Source organism: Lissotriton helveticus, chromosome 1_1, assembly GCF_964261635.1.
Source record: "Lissotriton helveticus chromosome 1_1, aLisHel1.1, whole genome shotgun sequence".
Classification (NCBI taxonomy): domain Eukaryota; kingdom Metazoa; phylum Chordata; class Amphibia; order Caudata; family Salamandridae; genus Lissotriton; species Lissotriton helveticus.
The window spans coordinates 1,276,541,613-1,276,555,806 of record NC_136057.1 but is presented as its reverse complement, the minus strand read 5'-3'; the positions used below and the strand labels follow the sequence as shown (position 1 = coordinate 1,276,555,806).

The 14,194-nt window shown below is 45.4% G+C and overlaps 1 protein-coding gene across 1 annotated transcript in view; it reads left to right on the top strand.

The window, feature by feature from the left end:
• The window catches only part of LOC144822713 (hyaluronidase-5-like), a 190,090-nt gene that overhangs the window by 68,714 nt on the left and 107,182 nt on the right, over positions 1–14,194 (top strand). Inside the window, exon 2 of the mRNA XM_078680535.1 lies at positions 5,050–6,063. Coding sequence (XP_078536661.1) covers positions 5,110–6,063 — 954 coding nt within the window. The 5' untranslated portion in view covers positions 5,050–5,109. The remainder of the gene's footprint in view (positions 1–5,049; positions 6,064–14,194) is intronic.

Here is a 14,194-nt window from a genome sequence, read left to right as displayed (position 1 = left end):
TTTGAGGCAATCTACGCCCCTCAGGCACCATACTCGGCTGACGAAGCCTATGAATATATCAAGGATCTGACGATCCCCAGCCTCTCACTTGAGGCGGCGTTGGAGCACGAAGCGGACGTCACTGTAGAGGAGATACAGGAAGCGACCAGTGCATTGGCGTCTGGCAAGGCTCTGGGTCCCAACGGACTCCCAATAGAACTGTTTAAGCACACTGCCCAGATAACGGCCCCCCATCTTCTCCGAATGTTTACGGACAGTCTAGAAGTTGGGGAACTCCCTAGAGATCAACGCCTTGCCACAGTAATCCCGATCCACAAACCTGGTAAAGCTCCGGAATCATGCTCTTCCTACCGCCCCATCTCCTTACTAAACGCGGAGCCGAAGATCCTTGCCAAGTTACTGGCACAGCGTCTGGCTCCGCACCTGCACACACTAGTTCACCCGGACCAGTCCGGATTTATGTCGAATCGTAATACCTCGCATAATCTACGACGTCTTCAGGCGGTAATGGCCCGCCGGGAGTATATACGGGAACCGGCGGTGCTTCTCTCGCTTGACGCCACTATGGCGTTTGATACGGTAGAGTGGCCATATCTGTTTGCTGTGCTGCGCCACATGGGCTTCGGCCCCAAGTTCTGTGGGTGGGTCCGCTTGCTCTACACTAACCCACTGGCCCAGATAGCGGCGAATGGTCACATCTCCAGAGATTTCCCGCTTGGTCGTGGGACAAGGCAGGGTTGCCCTTTGTCCCCCTTACTGTTTACGCTAGTACTCGAGCCGCTGGCGATCTGGGTTAGGTGGGAGCCATCCATCAAGGGTATCAGGTGGTCGCCGACATGGGAAGATCGGATATCTCTCTACGCGGACGATATCCTTTTGTACCTCACCTCCCCTAAAAAATCTATTCTAGAACTACTGAACGTCTGCGAGAAATTTGGGAGGGTCTCGGGATATAGAATTAATTGGACTAAATCAGTCTTATATGTCCTTGCTGGAACCCCTACCCCGCTCCCAGCGGACTGTCCGTTGCGCTATACTGACGGCCCCTTCAAGTATCTGGGAATCCAAGTTTCTTCCGACCCGGACGAATTTCACGCTCTCAATCTGGGACCCCCTTTGGAGCGGTTCAAAAGGGACGTGAAGGTGTGGCGCTCCCTCCCTCTCACTCTCCTGGGCAAAGCTGCATTGTTCAAAATGATGACGCTGCCCCGTTTTCTGTACCTCCTTGAGAACACACCATTCCCGGTCTCCCCCTCCTACTTCAAGAATATCGCGGCAGCTGTATCCACTTTACTATGGGACGGAAAACCGGCCCGGATTGCGCAATGCAAGTTGGTGAAGGACTGGTATGATGGGGGTATAGCGCTTCCCAATATTGAACTGTACTACTGGGCTGCCCACCTTAAGCAAATTAATTACTGGCTTCATGCTGCGCAAACAGAACCGGCCTTTTTGGCGGATAGACATGGTATTGAACCCAGGGGACTGCTAAGAAACCTGTATAATCGTAGAGTCCCGTCTGATCTGATAGGCCCGACCCGTCACACAATCCAGATCTGGTACAAGGCACATAGACACCTTCAATGCGCACACGTTATTACACTAATGACACCCCTGTGGGACTCACACAAATTGGGGTTCATGGGTAATAGTAAGGGGTTCAAGGCATGGGACTCCATAGGTATCTCCGTGGTAGGTGACCTCTGGAGAAGACGTACCATAGTTGACTTCGCTTTTCTACAAACCAAACACGATATGGCCCAATCAGAATATTACAGATATATGCAAATACGACACGCACTTCTCTCCACCATCCCGGCCGGAACTACATTACAGGACTCCACCCCTCTAGAAGATAGACTGCTTACAGAACATATGCCCCACAAAGCGACATCCCTCACATATCGGAAACTGGTCAACAACCTCCCTGACATGCTACCTAAGTTACGCCTTTGTTGGGCGGGAGATGTCGGCGATCTTGATGACTCAGAATGGCAGGAGGCGCTCTCCTCGACAAAGGAATCGGCGATCCCGTCCAGACTTAAACTGGTCCAGTTGAAAATTGTTCACCGCACATACTACACCAGAACGGTTCTTCACAAAATAGGAAGGACCTCACATGCATTTTGCCTCCGTGGATGCGGGGAGAGGGGGACTTTTTACCATACGATCTGGGACTGTAGATTTGTGGCCACGTACTGGGCAGCGGTTATGCGAACCATTTCCCAAACCACAAACGTTTCCCTGCTGCCCAACCCACGTCGCTGTCTGATAAACATCTGGGAGGCGGAAGATCTGACCCGTCGCCAGCAGGACTGGGCTGTGCTGGGTATGATGGTGGCGAAGCGCAATATAGCCAAACTGTGGGGTTCTGACGCCCTGCCCACACTGAGAGACTGGTGAAATATATGGACGACGCCATGGTGGCCGAGAAGGCGGTGTTTGTTCATCGGGGTTGCCCGGCAAAATGGGGGCAAATCTGGGGGGCATGGAATAAATCTAGGGGGGGGTATATGTGAGCCACCGCGAGTTGACCCGGATGAGGACCTTTCAGATTGAGGGTTGGGCCTGGTCTTTCCATGCTGATGGTTGTGTCGCCTGGTGTGCTGTTTTCCGCCCTTTGTAAACGGATGTGGGGATGTTGGGGATGGGCTGCTGACCGCACCGCTGATCAACAATATACTGCACTGTATGATTGTCTCTCTCACCTTCGCAGGACTGCTTATGCTACGTGTGCCTTTACAGTTTACGGAAAAGTTTAGTTATGGTAAAATCATAGACCTAAGCCATGTCGTATGCCTGAAATACTTGATATATGGTACACATAGTTTCTATTTGACGCCGGACCCTCAGGTCGTCGGCCGCGCGGCTGTGTTGTCCGATTTATAATGCCTGAGCTCTGGTTCTGCTGCTGCCGGCCCGACTGGGTTGTAGGCCTTACACTGTGTCATGCTGACTGTGTACAATAAAGGTCTTTATAAAAAATAAAAAAAATAAAAATATTCATCTAAAATCAGCCGAATACCGAATTTCGAATTACTCACCTGTGATCAGGATAGAAGCCAGTACTGTACCTTGTAGCCCAGTACTGAACCGCAAAAGTAATCACAACCGTGTTTGCTAGTAATCTAAATTTCTGCCATAGGAAACCATTGACTGTTTTCTGTGAAATTTCTTCTGTCTACTTTTGAAAATTACAAATATTTCCTTAAAAATCTTACCAACTAGTAAAACGTAAATACTTACCTGTCTTAGGTAGAGGTGCTAAACCTAGGAATCCAGTACTGGAATACAAAAGTGGCGAGAACCTACTTTACCTGTGCTTTGAATTTCCCTTTATTAGATAACATTGCTGGTTTTTCACTGAAAAGTTTCTCTGTGTCAACTTTTAAAATACCTTTATATCCTTTAAAAATCATTGTAATAACTAAAACGTTTTTACTAAACTGTTTTCAGCTTAGACCCCAGGACTGAATCTAGGATCCAGTCCTGAAGTTACAAAAGTAATCTATAAAGTAATCAGCTGCATTGATGTAGAAAACCCCATTGAGCTCAATGTTAAACTGTGTTTAGAATTGTGTTGCCTACTGCAACCATTGCACCTATTGTGGTTACAAAGTTTATTGCCTCTTTGCAAAGTAATTACATGAGAGTACTCCTATTGAGAAAAGTATATTTTGATACCTGTTGGTCCTAAAAATAAAACAACTATATCGTTTGATATAAAAAAATAAAATAAAAAATAAAAGTATTCTATGAAAAAACATAAACAAAGGTAAACTTCTATTACCCTTGCGGAAACATTGTTTTGAAGGGTCATTTCAGAGCCGCAACGTCTCAATGGGTGACAACAGTCACTTTGATTCCCTTAGCCTATGGTGGTTGGAGTGGAAGAGGGACAGCTCAAAACAAACACTTCAAGGTGTCGGGTGTGAAGGAACATTCCTGTGCTTCATGTGTTGCTGATCCAAGTGCAAGCCTGACACTAGCACACTAATAGGAAGGTGCCAGTGCTGACTACCAAGTCCAGAAGATATTTAGGTGTGATGCCACATAGTACTTCCCAACCCCAATATTTCTCTACTTATACACAAAATTTTAGGACCTTTGAAGATTCTTCATCATTTAAATTAGTTTCACACCAACATGAGCAAATCATTAGTGGACTAGCACATTTGTTAATTTGGTAGAGCTATCTTGTCCAGTATATTTCAACCAGCGAATTCTAGAAAATGTACACCATGCTTGAATTTGGCACAGTTCCTTCATTGTTTATGTTTATCGAGTACCTGGGAGTGGTCGGGCTTTTGCTTTCAATATTCATGCAATCTACCTGTCAGGTGAGCGAGGGTGGACCTCATCAACTACAATGGAATTCTAGCCAATTGTTTTCTACTAAATAAAATGGGCATTACATTATGTAATGTTAAGTGAATCTCAGCAAAGGAGAACGTGTTAAAACCTCTAAATGTAAAAAAAAAGTTGCTGTGGGGAGTAGCAGTTAAATGTGTGACCACAACAGCTATAAATTTGGTTCTAATCCCAGCGACAAAACTTAAGCAATAACTCATGTTAAGTCATGTCAAGTACCCTAATCTCACTGTGCTGTGAAACTGTAACTAAGTGGTATATTTACAAAGGGTTGCATGGGTGCTCTAACAGTGCAACATAATTCTGCACTGTGCTTTTGGACCTTTTTAACATATAGTAATATAGACACAACACTTTGTTGAGCTGTGTGATGTGATCACCATCACAAAACATTTGGACATTTCTTTCCCCCATACCTTTTTAATATAAAAGCATTTAATGCAAACAATCCAAATGCATAGACTGTGTAGTGGTCAGAGTTGAAGACGACATTGAGCCATTCACTATCAATGCACCCATCCAACAACATTATTACTGGAGGCATGGATATTAAATGATTGGACAGAATGGGAAGACAATAACAGATCTTTAAGACACCATGATTATTTAAAATGTAAGTGGACTCAGTTGTACCTTTCCCATTTCAATAACTGCATACATTTTATTGTTCTTCACCAGGTAAAACAGCATATTTCCCCCAGTGTGACGAGAAGTATTTATTCTACTGAGAAGTCCACCATGAAACTCTTCGCCAGTATGCCAAATAACATCTTACGCAGAGTAATCTGGGTCTCCCTGTGTCTTGTCAATCTGGTTTCATCTAACAAGTCATCAACTCTGAGAGCTCCTCCTGTGGTAGAGAAGTCTCCCTTCATTACCATCTGGAATGCCCCAACAGAAGAATGCATGAAACACCGAACCACCAACCTGAGTCTGCAATTATTCCAGTTCGTGGCCAGTCCAATGAAAACCGCCATCAACCAGACATTGGCCGTGTTCTACAAAGACCGACTGGGCTCTTATCCCTATATTGATGAGACCACTGGTAAATCTATCAATGGAGGGCTACCTCAGCTAATCCACTTGTCTAACCATCTGAAGAAAACTACTGAGGACATCACATTTTATATGCCAGACATAAAACAGAGCGGATTTGCAGTGATTGACTGGGAAGAATGGCGGCCATTATGGGCTCGGAACTGGGCAATCAAGAGTGTATACCAAAAGAAATCAATTGAGCTTATCCTTAGAGAACATTTCTCCCTTTCATCCCAAAGAGCAAGACTAATTGCAAAAAAGGCATTTGAGGCTGCAGGGCGGAGTGTTATGGAGGGAACGTTATCGCTGGGGAAGTTACAAAGACCCGCCAGGGCCTGGGGATTTTACTTGTTTCCTGAGTGTTACAACTATAACTATCGCCAGAACCCCAACAATTATACAGGAAGTTGCCCGGATGTCGAAAAAAGAAGAAATGATGAACTTTACTGGCTCTGGAAGGAAAGCACTGCACTCTACCCCAGCATTTACCTGGAAAGAGCTCTAAAATCTTCACCAAATGCAGCTCTTTACTCACGGCACCGAATTCAGGAAGCAAAAAGGGTTTCTACTTTCCACAGCAGAAATGCTCCATTACCAATTTATGTATACACACGTCCAGTGTTTGCAGACAGTCCAGAGGAGTTTCTCTCGCAGGTGAAACGGTGTTATTTTCTGTCATGGTTGTGAGTTTCAAGGTGACATTATGCTTTAAATATGTATTTATTTGGGCATTCTCTAGAGCGCCGGCTACTGCTGGAGGCCATTTTATAAAGACAGATTAGATAACTCAGGAGGCATCTAACCAGAAAGAAGTCCACATTATTCCTAACCGGCAGACATCTAAAATAAATCTGGCGTGTACAATGATGCAGGAATTTCATTAGGAAATGGGAACGCCAATAAAAGAGCAAGGAATTATAAACTAGTTAGCACTAACCGGAAACAAAATGGAGCTAAGGCTAACTAGCCCCATAAATGTACCTGCTGCCAACTTCTGTTCAGTAAGGTTATCGCTACTTTTCTAAATATAACAGTTAATATCCCAGATTTACTAAGGCTTAGCACTGACGCAGAGTAACTCCAAGTTTCGCAAGGGTATTTACTATAAAGCACTAAACCTATTTCGTGCTCGAAAATATGCCCTTTGTCCATGTAAAAACAAATTTGCACTGCTTTGCGTCACTCTAAGTCAATGGGGGTGTTATTGGGGAAGATCAACTCAAATACCCATAGGTTTTAACACAAAGACCAGTTTACCATAAGATACCCAGACTTGGCTTTGCATAAAAAATAAGACATCTATGAAGAAGGTGTTAACAAGGGCAAATGTATATTTCACCCCCCCCACCCCAACAACAAATATCTATTGCGCATGTGCTGAAGTGCACACCACACATCCTATACGTGGGATACTTCTGAGTTTGTCTAATGCAAAAAAACAGTTGATGGACAGAATGCTGAACAATGTCATCCATTCACCCCAGTACAAAGATCAGGGCCTAAATCCATTGTTTTTTTTTTGCTCACCATGCCATTCCAGTTTAGACCCAGCCAAATGCAAATCAGTCTTGACCCTGTTCCCCATGGGAACACTCCGGCACAAACTGCCAAGCCAGGTCCTCCCTGGACTGGAAACAAGCATCCTAGGACCAGTTTCGGGATTTCACCCCTCATCAGCCAGGCTAGCTTGACTCCAGTGGCATGGAGAGCTTGCGACCCACGTCTGGGCACATCCGTCCCACTCGGGGTGACAATTGCAAAAAGAACAATTGATTGACTAAATACTGAACAATGTTATACATTCACCACAGTCCAGAGATCTGGACCTAAATTCATCCTTTTTAAAAAAAAGAATTTTCTCCCCATGCCATTTAAGTTTAGACCCAGCAATATGCAAATCAGTTGTGACCCTGTTCCCCATGGCAATACTCCAGGCCGAACTGCCAAGCCAGATCCTCCCTGGACTGGAAACAAGCATCCTAGGACCGGTTTTGAGGTTTGTCTAGGAACCGGAATTTGTACTGAAAGAGTAAGCCTCTAGTACAAATCCTATGCTAAAAAATACACTCACATCTCAGCACCAATGGGCGAAGCAGTGCGTTGTGCAAAGCAGCCTGTTTGTGCACCAGTGGACCGAATCACCACAGCAACAGACCAGTCTTAGTGGCTATAGCTCTGTAATGTCTTTTCCCTCTTGACAACGCGGCACAGCAAATGCGTTTGCTGTGGTTCATGAAAAAATGTGTAAATATGGCCTCAAGTTTTGCATTACACTGGCTTCCATTCTTACAACGATATGTAAATCTATCCTGTACTATGAGGCTCATGTACAGATGATAATCCTTGTTGAAGGAAAATGAGGTATTACTCTTGTGTAGGATATAGTTGTCACAACTGAGCTACTTCCACAATTCATACACTTTACTGGGTAGGCCAGCCACTGCTAGGATAACATTGAAAGTGGCAACCCTAATACCCAGAGCACTGTGTGAAGAAACATTAAATATCCAAAAGTAAAGTATCTAACTAGCATCCTGCCGCATTGAGCTTATGATCACCAGCCCATAAGGTAGCTAAAGTTAAAAAAGCACAAAAGCAGGTCACTTGCACTAGCCACTCATCTGCCAGAAAAAGAACTAAAGCTATAGTTCATGGTCCAACCTACTGATTCTAACAAGAGATTTAGATGCAGTAATTAAAATAGTTTGGGAATTTGCCAACAAATTTGGCTTAGTATACGGGTACAAACTAACCACCTCTAGATTAGTACAGTGGGTAGAACAAAACCTACTCAATAACTTGATTGTATGTCACTACTTCATGGTAAAACTACATGGTAATAACTAGATCAATTGTTGCTACATCAGAGGTACCAGTAAATCGCAACAAAGTCAATTTACCATCTGCGTGTGTGTCTTTGTGTGTGTGTATATATATAAAAATATCTTTTAAGTGGATTTATTTTTGCTTTGGGCACATTGTATTCACAATAATGAGCTTAATAGGCAGGGAGCACGACCCAGATTCTGTGATTTCTGCATCATCCTTGTGTACTGCTAGGTGTGGTGCATTAGTTGGGGTTTCACTACGAAGAACCGACACTGGTCTTAGGTATTTAACCGTAGGTCTTCAGGGTGTAAACATCGAAATGTGCAGTCCCTTGAAGTATTGCATTTATCAGATGCAGTAGTTGTGGTATTTTAAGTTTTACAGGGTTGGCATGGACAATGTTAATAAGTTGATACTGATTAGATTTCAAAGACAGCGTAATTTGCAGCGTTTTTTCATCGCATGCTATGTTCGACACAATATAAAGTGAGCTCAGTATGGACCCTGGTTTGTGTGAAAAGGCCGGTGCCTTGGCCGAAACGCTTTACATTGGCTTAACTACTGGAATAAACAGAGTGGTTTAAACAATTGGGATCCTGTGCTATGTCAGAGAGCCTGTTTTGTGCTATGTTTTCACTAGACATGTGCGATCCCTGGCCAGTATCCTGGTCTGACCATGCCGTGATTATTTTCTCTTGGGCCATGGCCAAGCCGTTACGCCAATCTCCTCTCTCCTCGGGGGCCCTCGCCCGGAAAATTAGCATTCCAGGACTTGCCGAGGCTTTATCTCACCAGCAGGTAGCCCCTGCCCACGATCTGGAAGGACACGTTGACCAATTTAACACTTGGATCAGCAATGGGGTAAAAGCCATTTGCAAACCCGTGTCTAGAACACATCAACGTGAGATGCCCTCTCAACCATGGTATTCGCCTCTGCTAAATGATCTGAAGCGGAACTGTAAGAAGTTCGAACGACTCTGGAGGGTGGCCTATAGTCCGCTAGCCAAAGCTAGCCTCCGCGCTTCTCAGAGAATATACTACACTGCGGTGAAAAAAGCAAAAAGTGAGTACTATACTTCCAGAATCATGAAGGCCGATAATAACAGCAAGGAGATCTTTGTCATTGTTCAAAGCTTCCTGTCCCCCCGAGCGGAGCAAAAGATCATCCCCGTCTCGGCGGGCTGGTGTGAGGAGCTCTCATCCTTCTTCATCAATAAGATTAAACTTATTGAAGAGGGACTAGCACTGTTCACCGCCCTACCTCACCTGTCTCCTGACTGTACATTCCGCCCTCCACCTAGCAGGCACCTATCCCAGTTTGACATGGCAGAACTACCTGATATTCTGACCATCCTTAAATCTCTAAAATCTGGTTCAACCTCTGATCCTTGCCCCGCCAGGGTTTCGGCTGGAGTGGCGGACACTATAGGCGCCGAAGTCACAAGCCTGGTAAATAGGTCGCTGCTATCAGCCACGGTGCCAAGACAATGGAAGCAAGCCAAGCTCCTTCCATTACTAAAGAAACCCTTGGCTGACCCACTCACAACAGCTAACTATCGAGCCATCTCACTGTTGCCAGCTTTGGCTAAAGTCTGCGAGAAGATTGTCTTTTGCCAACTGAACGCTTTTGTGGAGGAGTCGGAGGCTCTCCACCCAGCGCAGTCGGGCTTCAGATCGTCTTTCAGCACTGAGACGGCTCTGGTCGAGGTGACAGAGTCAATTAAGGATTGCCTGGACAGGGGCGGCAGAGCGGCTCTGATTTTATTGGACCTCTCTGCCGCCTTTGATACGGTACCCCATCAACTTCTTCTCGCGCGCCTATCATCTATTGGCATCTCCGGGGCCGTGTGGTCATGGCTGGAATCCTTTCTTGGCTCCCGCACCCAGCAAGTCTGGATGTCACCCTACTCGTCCTCGGCCAGAGAAGTTCAGACAGGGGTCCCTCAGGGCTCGACGCTGAGTCCGCTTCTTTTCAACATATACATGACCCCCCTGATCTTCCTGGTCGAAGAACTGGGAGCCAAGATTATGGCCTATGCGACGACACCCAGCTGCTGTTTACCTAGGAAAACTCGAACTTAGAAGTTGACACAGCGAAAAAATGCCTGGCAGCCGTATTCACTTGGCTTGCCCAGGCCAAACTTAAATGTAATGAGGGAAAGTCGGAAATCATCCTCTATGGCCAATTCCCCGCTCAGTTCACAGAAGCACTGTGGCCCTCTGATTTTCCCCACCCCCTCTCCGAAGGTGGCCTAGCCAAGAATCTAGGCATCTGGTTTGGGAAAGATCTAAGGTTTTCAGAACACATAAAAAGACTCTTGGGCATCTGCTTTGGGACCCTCAAGTCCTTAGGCCGTTTTTTTCCCCTGCTTCCCCAACAGGCCAAGGAGATGGTCGCCCGAGCACTCATCTTGTCTCGCCTGGACTATGCCAATGCACTCTATTTGGGCATACCAGCATTCTTCGTTAATAAGTTACAACTTATCCAAAATGCTGCGGCGAGACTCCTCTTGGGCATCTCTAAACGAACTAGCATAAGAGCGCAAATGTCCTCACTGCACTGGCTTCCAGTGGCACAGAGGATACAATTTAAGGCCCTGGTCTTAACTCACAGAGCCCTGCATGACTCTGGTCCCTCTTACATTAGGAAGAGAGTGGCCTTCTACATTCCCCGACGTCCTTTAAGATCGGCGGCCCAACGTTTGATGGTAATTCCTTACTTCCATCGCGCCAGGTTGGGCGACCAATCGTTTTCTGTAAAAGCAGCCATTTTTTGGAATTTTGGAATGCCCTTCCTACAGTCCTACGCCACAATCAGGAGATAAGGGGCCAGATGTAGGAGGCCATTTACCAACCGGTAACGGCCGATTTCGGCCGTTACCGACCGGTAAATGGGTATTTGTGATGTAGGGGCATCATTTTACAGATTCGGTAAATTTACCGAATCGGTAAATTTACCGAATCTGTAAAATACCGAATCGGTAATTTTACCGATTCGGTAAATCCAAGATGTAGGTAGCACTGTTTACAGTGCTACAGGCCTTCAGAATTCGGTATTTTACCACACAATCCTATTGTGTGGTAAAATACCGAATTCAGGTGTGCATGCACATCTGTGCATGCACACCTATGCCATGTGACAGACAGACATGCCCTTAGGGCATGTCTGTGTGCCACATGGCGCACATGCCTGTATTTGGGGTGCTAGAGGGTGTCAAAGTGACACCCCCTGCACCCTTGCTGGAATCGGTATTTACCGAATCGGTAAATACCGAATCGGTATTGCCCATTGATTCCTATGGGCTTCAATGCCCATAGGAATCAATGGGCATTACCGATTCGGTATTTACAGAATCGGTAAATACCGAATCTTAACGATTCGGTATTCACCGATTCTGAAATACCTACATCCCCCCCTCTATTTTACCACTTCTTAAATACCGAATCGGTAAAATTCGGTATTTAAGAACTGGTAAAATAGAATTACCTACATCTAGCCCAAGATGTTTTAAAAAACTTCTCAAAACTCACCTCTTCGGTCAGGCCTATTAATGCATTTCTCTCGCCATATGTGTATTATTGCTTCGCGCCAGGATACTCATGAGTAATTGTGCGCGCTATAAATACCAATATAACATATAACATATAACATATGTCAGTGAGCCTGCTTTACTCATGAACAGGGTGTGGTTAAATTTATATATATATATATATATATATATATATATATATATATATATATATATATATATATATATATATATATCAAGTACAACTTGCCCTCTGCATTGGGAAGGCACACTGCAGTGCTCGGCCATCCAGCTATAATGTGCTTCCTGCTTTCTCCTCTCTGGTAGTTTATAAGTTTTGCCGACGCGTTTCTGGGCACCACGCCCCTTCTTCATGGGCTCGGAAAAAAGCACACCTGATTCCTGCATGCGTTAGCTTTATTCAGCAGTATATTTTCCAAAGCATTGTGGGATTTTGAGTTCTGCATTCAGGTTTGTTTCTTTGCAGTCTTCGAGTGTGCCTGTAAATTCCAAATTAAAAGTTCATTATTTACTCTGAGTGAGTTCCAGAGGAATACAGGCAGGAATATATGCATTGATGAGCAGTGCGCTGTATTTCGTTCGGAAAAGTTCTGAACTGACAGCCTGAGGACACGCCACCCACGGGCTGTAAGAGGCTGTCAGTTCAGAACTTTTCCGAACGAAATACAGCGCACTGCTCATCAATGCATATATTCCTGCCTGTATTCCTCTGGAACTCACTCAGAGTAAATAATGAACTTTTAATTTGGAATTTACAGGCACACTCGAAGACTGCAAAGAAACAAACCTGAATGCAGAACTCAAAATCCCACAATGCTTTGGAAAATATACTGCTGAATAAAGCTAACGCATGCAGGAATCAGGTGTGCTTTTTTCCGAGCCCATGAAGAAGGGGCGTGGTGCCCAGAAACGCGTCGGCAAAACTTATAAACTACCAGAGAGGAGAAAGCAGGAAGCACATTATAGCTGGATGGCCGAGCACTGCAGTGTGCCTTCCCAATGCAGAGGGCAAGTTGTACTTGATGTCTACGCGGCGGCCCGGCCGTGGGGAAGAGCACCATCTGCAGCCTGAGGACACGCCACCCACGGGCTGTAAGAGGCTGTCAGTTCAGAACTTTTCCGAACGAAATACAGCGCACTGCTCATCAATGCATATATTCCTGCCTGTATTCCTCTGGAACTCACTCAGAGTAAATAATGAACTTTTAATTTGGAATTTACAGGCACACTCGAAGACTGCAAAGAAACAAACCTGAATGCAGAACTCAAAATCCCACAATGCTTTGGAAAATATACTGCTGAATAAAGCTAACGCATGCAGGAATCAGGTGTGCTTTTTTCCGAGCCCATGAAGAAGGGGCGTGGTGCCCAGAAACGCGTCGGCAAAACTTATAAACTACCAGAGAGGAGAAAGCAGGAAGCACATTATAGCTGGATGGCCGAGCACTGCAGTGTGCCTTCCCAATGCAGAGGGCAAGTTGTACTTGATGTCTACGCGGCGGCCCGGCCGTGGGGAAGAGCACCATCTGCAGCCTGAGGACACGCCACCCACGGGCTGTAAGAGGCTGTCAGTTCAGAACTTTTCCGAACGAAATACAGCGCACTGCTCATCAATGCATATATTCCTGCCTGTATTCCTCTGGAACTCACTCAGAGTAAATAATGAACTTTTAATTTGGAATTTACAGGCACACTCGAAGACTGCAAAGAAACAAACCTGAATGCAGAACTCAAAATCCCACAATGCTTTGGAAAATATACTGCTGAATAAAGCTAACGCATGCAGGAATCAGGTGTGCTTTTTTCCGAGCCCATGAAGAAGGGGCGTGGTGCCCAGAAACGCGTCGGCAAAACTTATAAACTACCAGAGAGGAGAAAGCAGGAAGCACATTATAGCTGGATGGCCGAGCACTGCAGTGTGCCTTCCCAATGCAGAGGGCAAGTTGTACTTGATGTCTACGCGGCGGCCCGGCCGTGGGGAAGAGCACCATCTGCAGCCTGAGGACACGCCACCCACGGGCTGTAAGAGGCTGTCAGTTCAGAACTTTTCCGAACGAAATACAGCGCACTGCTCATCAATGCATATATTCCTGCCTGTATTCCTCTGGAACTCACTCAGAGTAAATAATGAACTTTTAATTTGGAATTTACAGGCACACTCGAAGACTGCAAAGAAACAAACCTGAATGCAGAACTCAAAATCCCACAATGCTTTGGAAAATATACTGCTGAATAAAGCTAACGCATGCAGGAATCAGGTGTGCTTTTTTCCGAGCCCATGAAGAAGGGGCGTGGTGCCCAGAAACGCGTCGGCAAAACTTATAAACTACCAGAGAGGAGAAAGCAGGAAGCACATTATAGCTGGATGGCCGAGCACTGCAGTGTGCCTTCCCAATGCAGAGGGC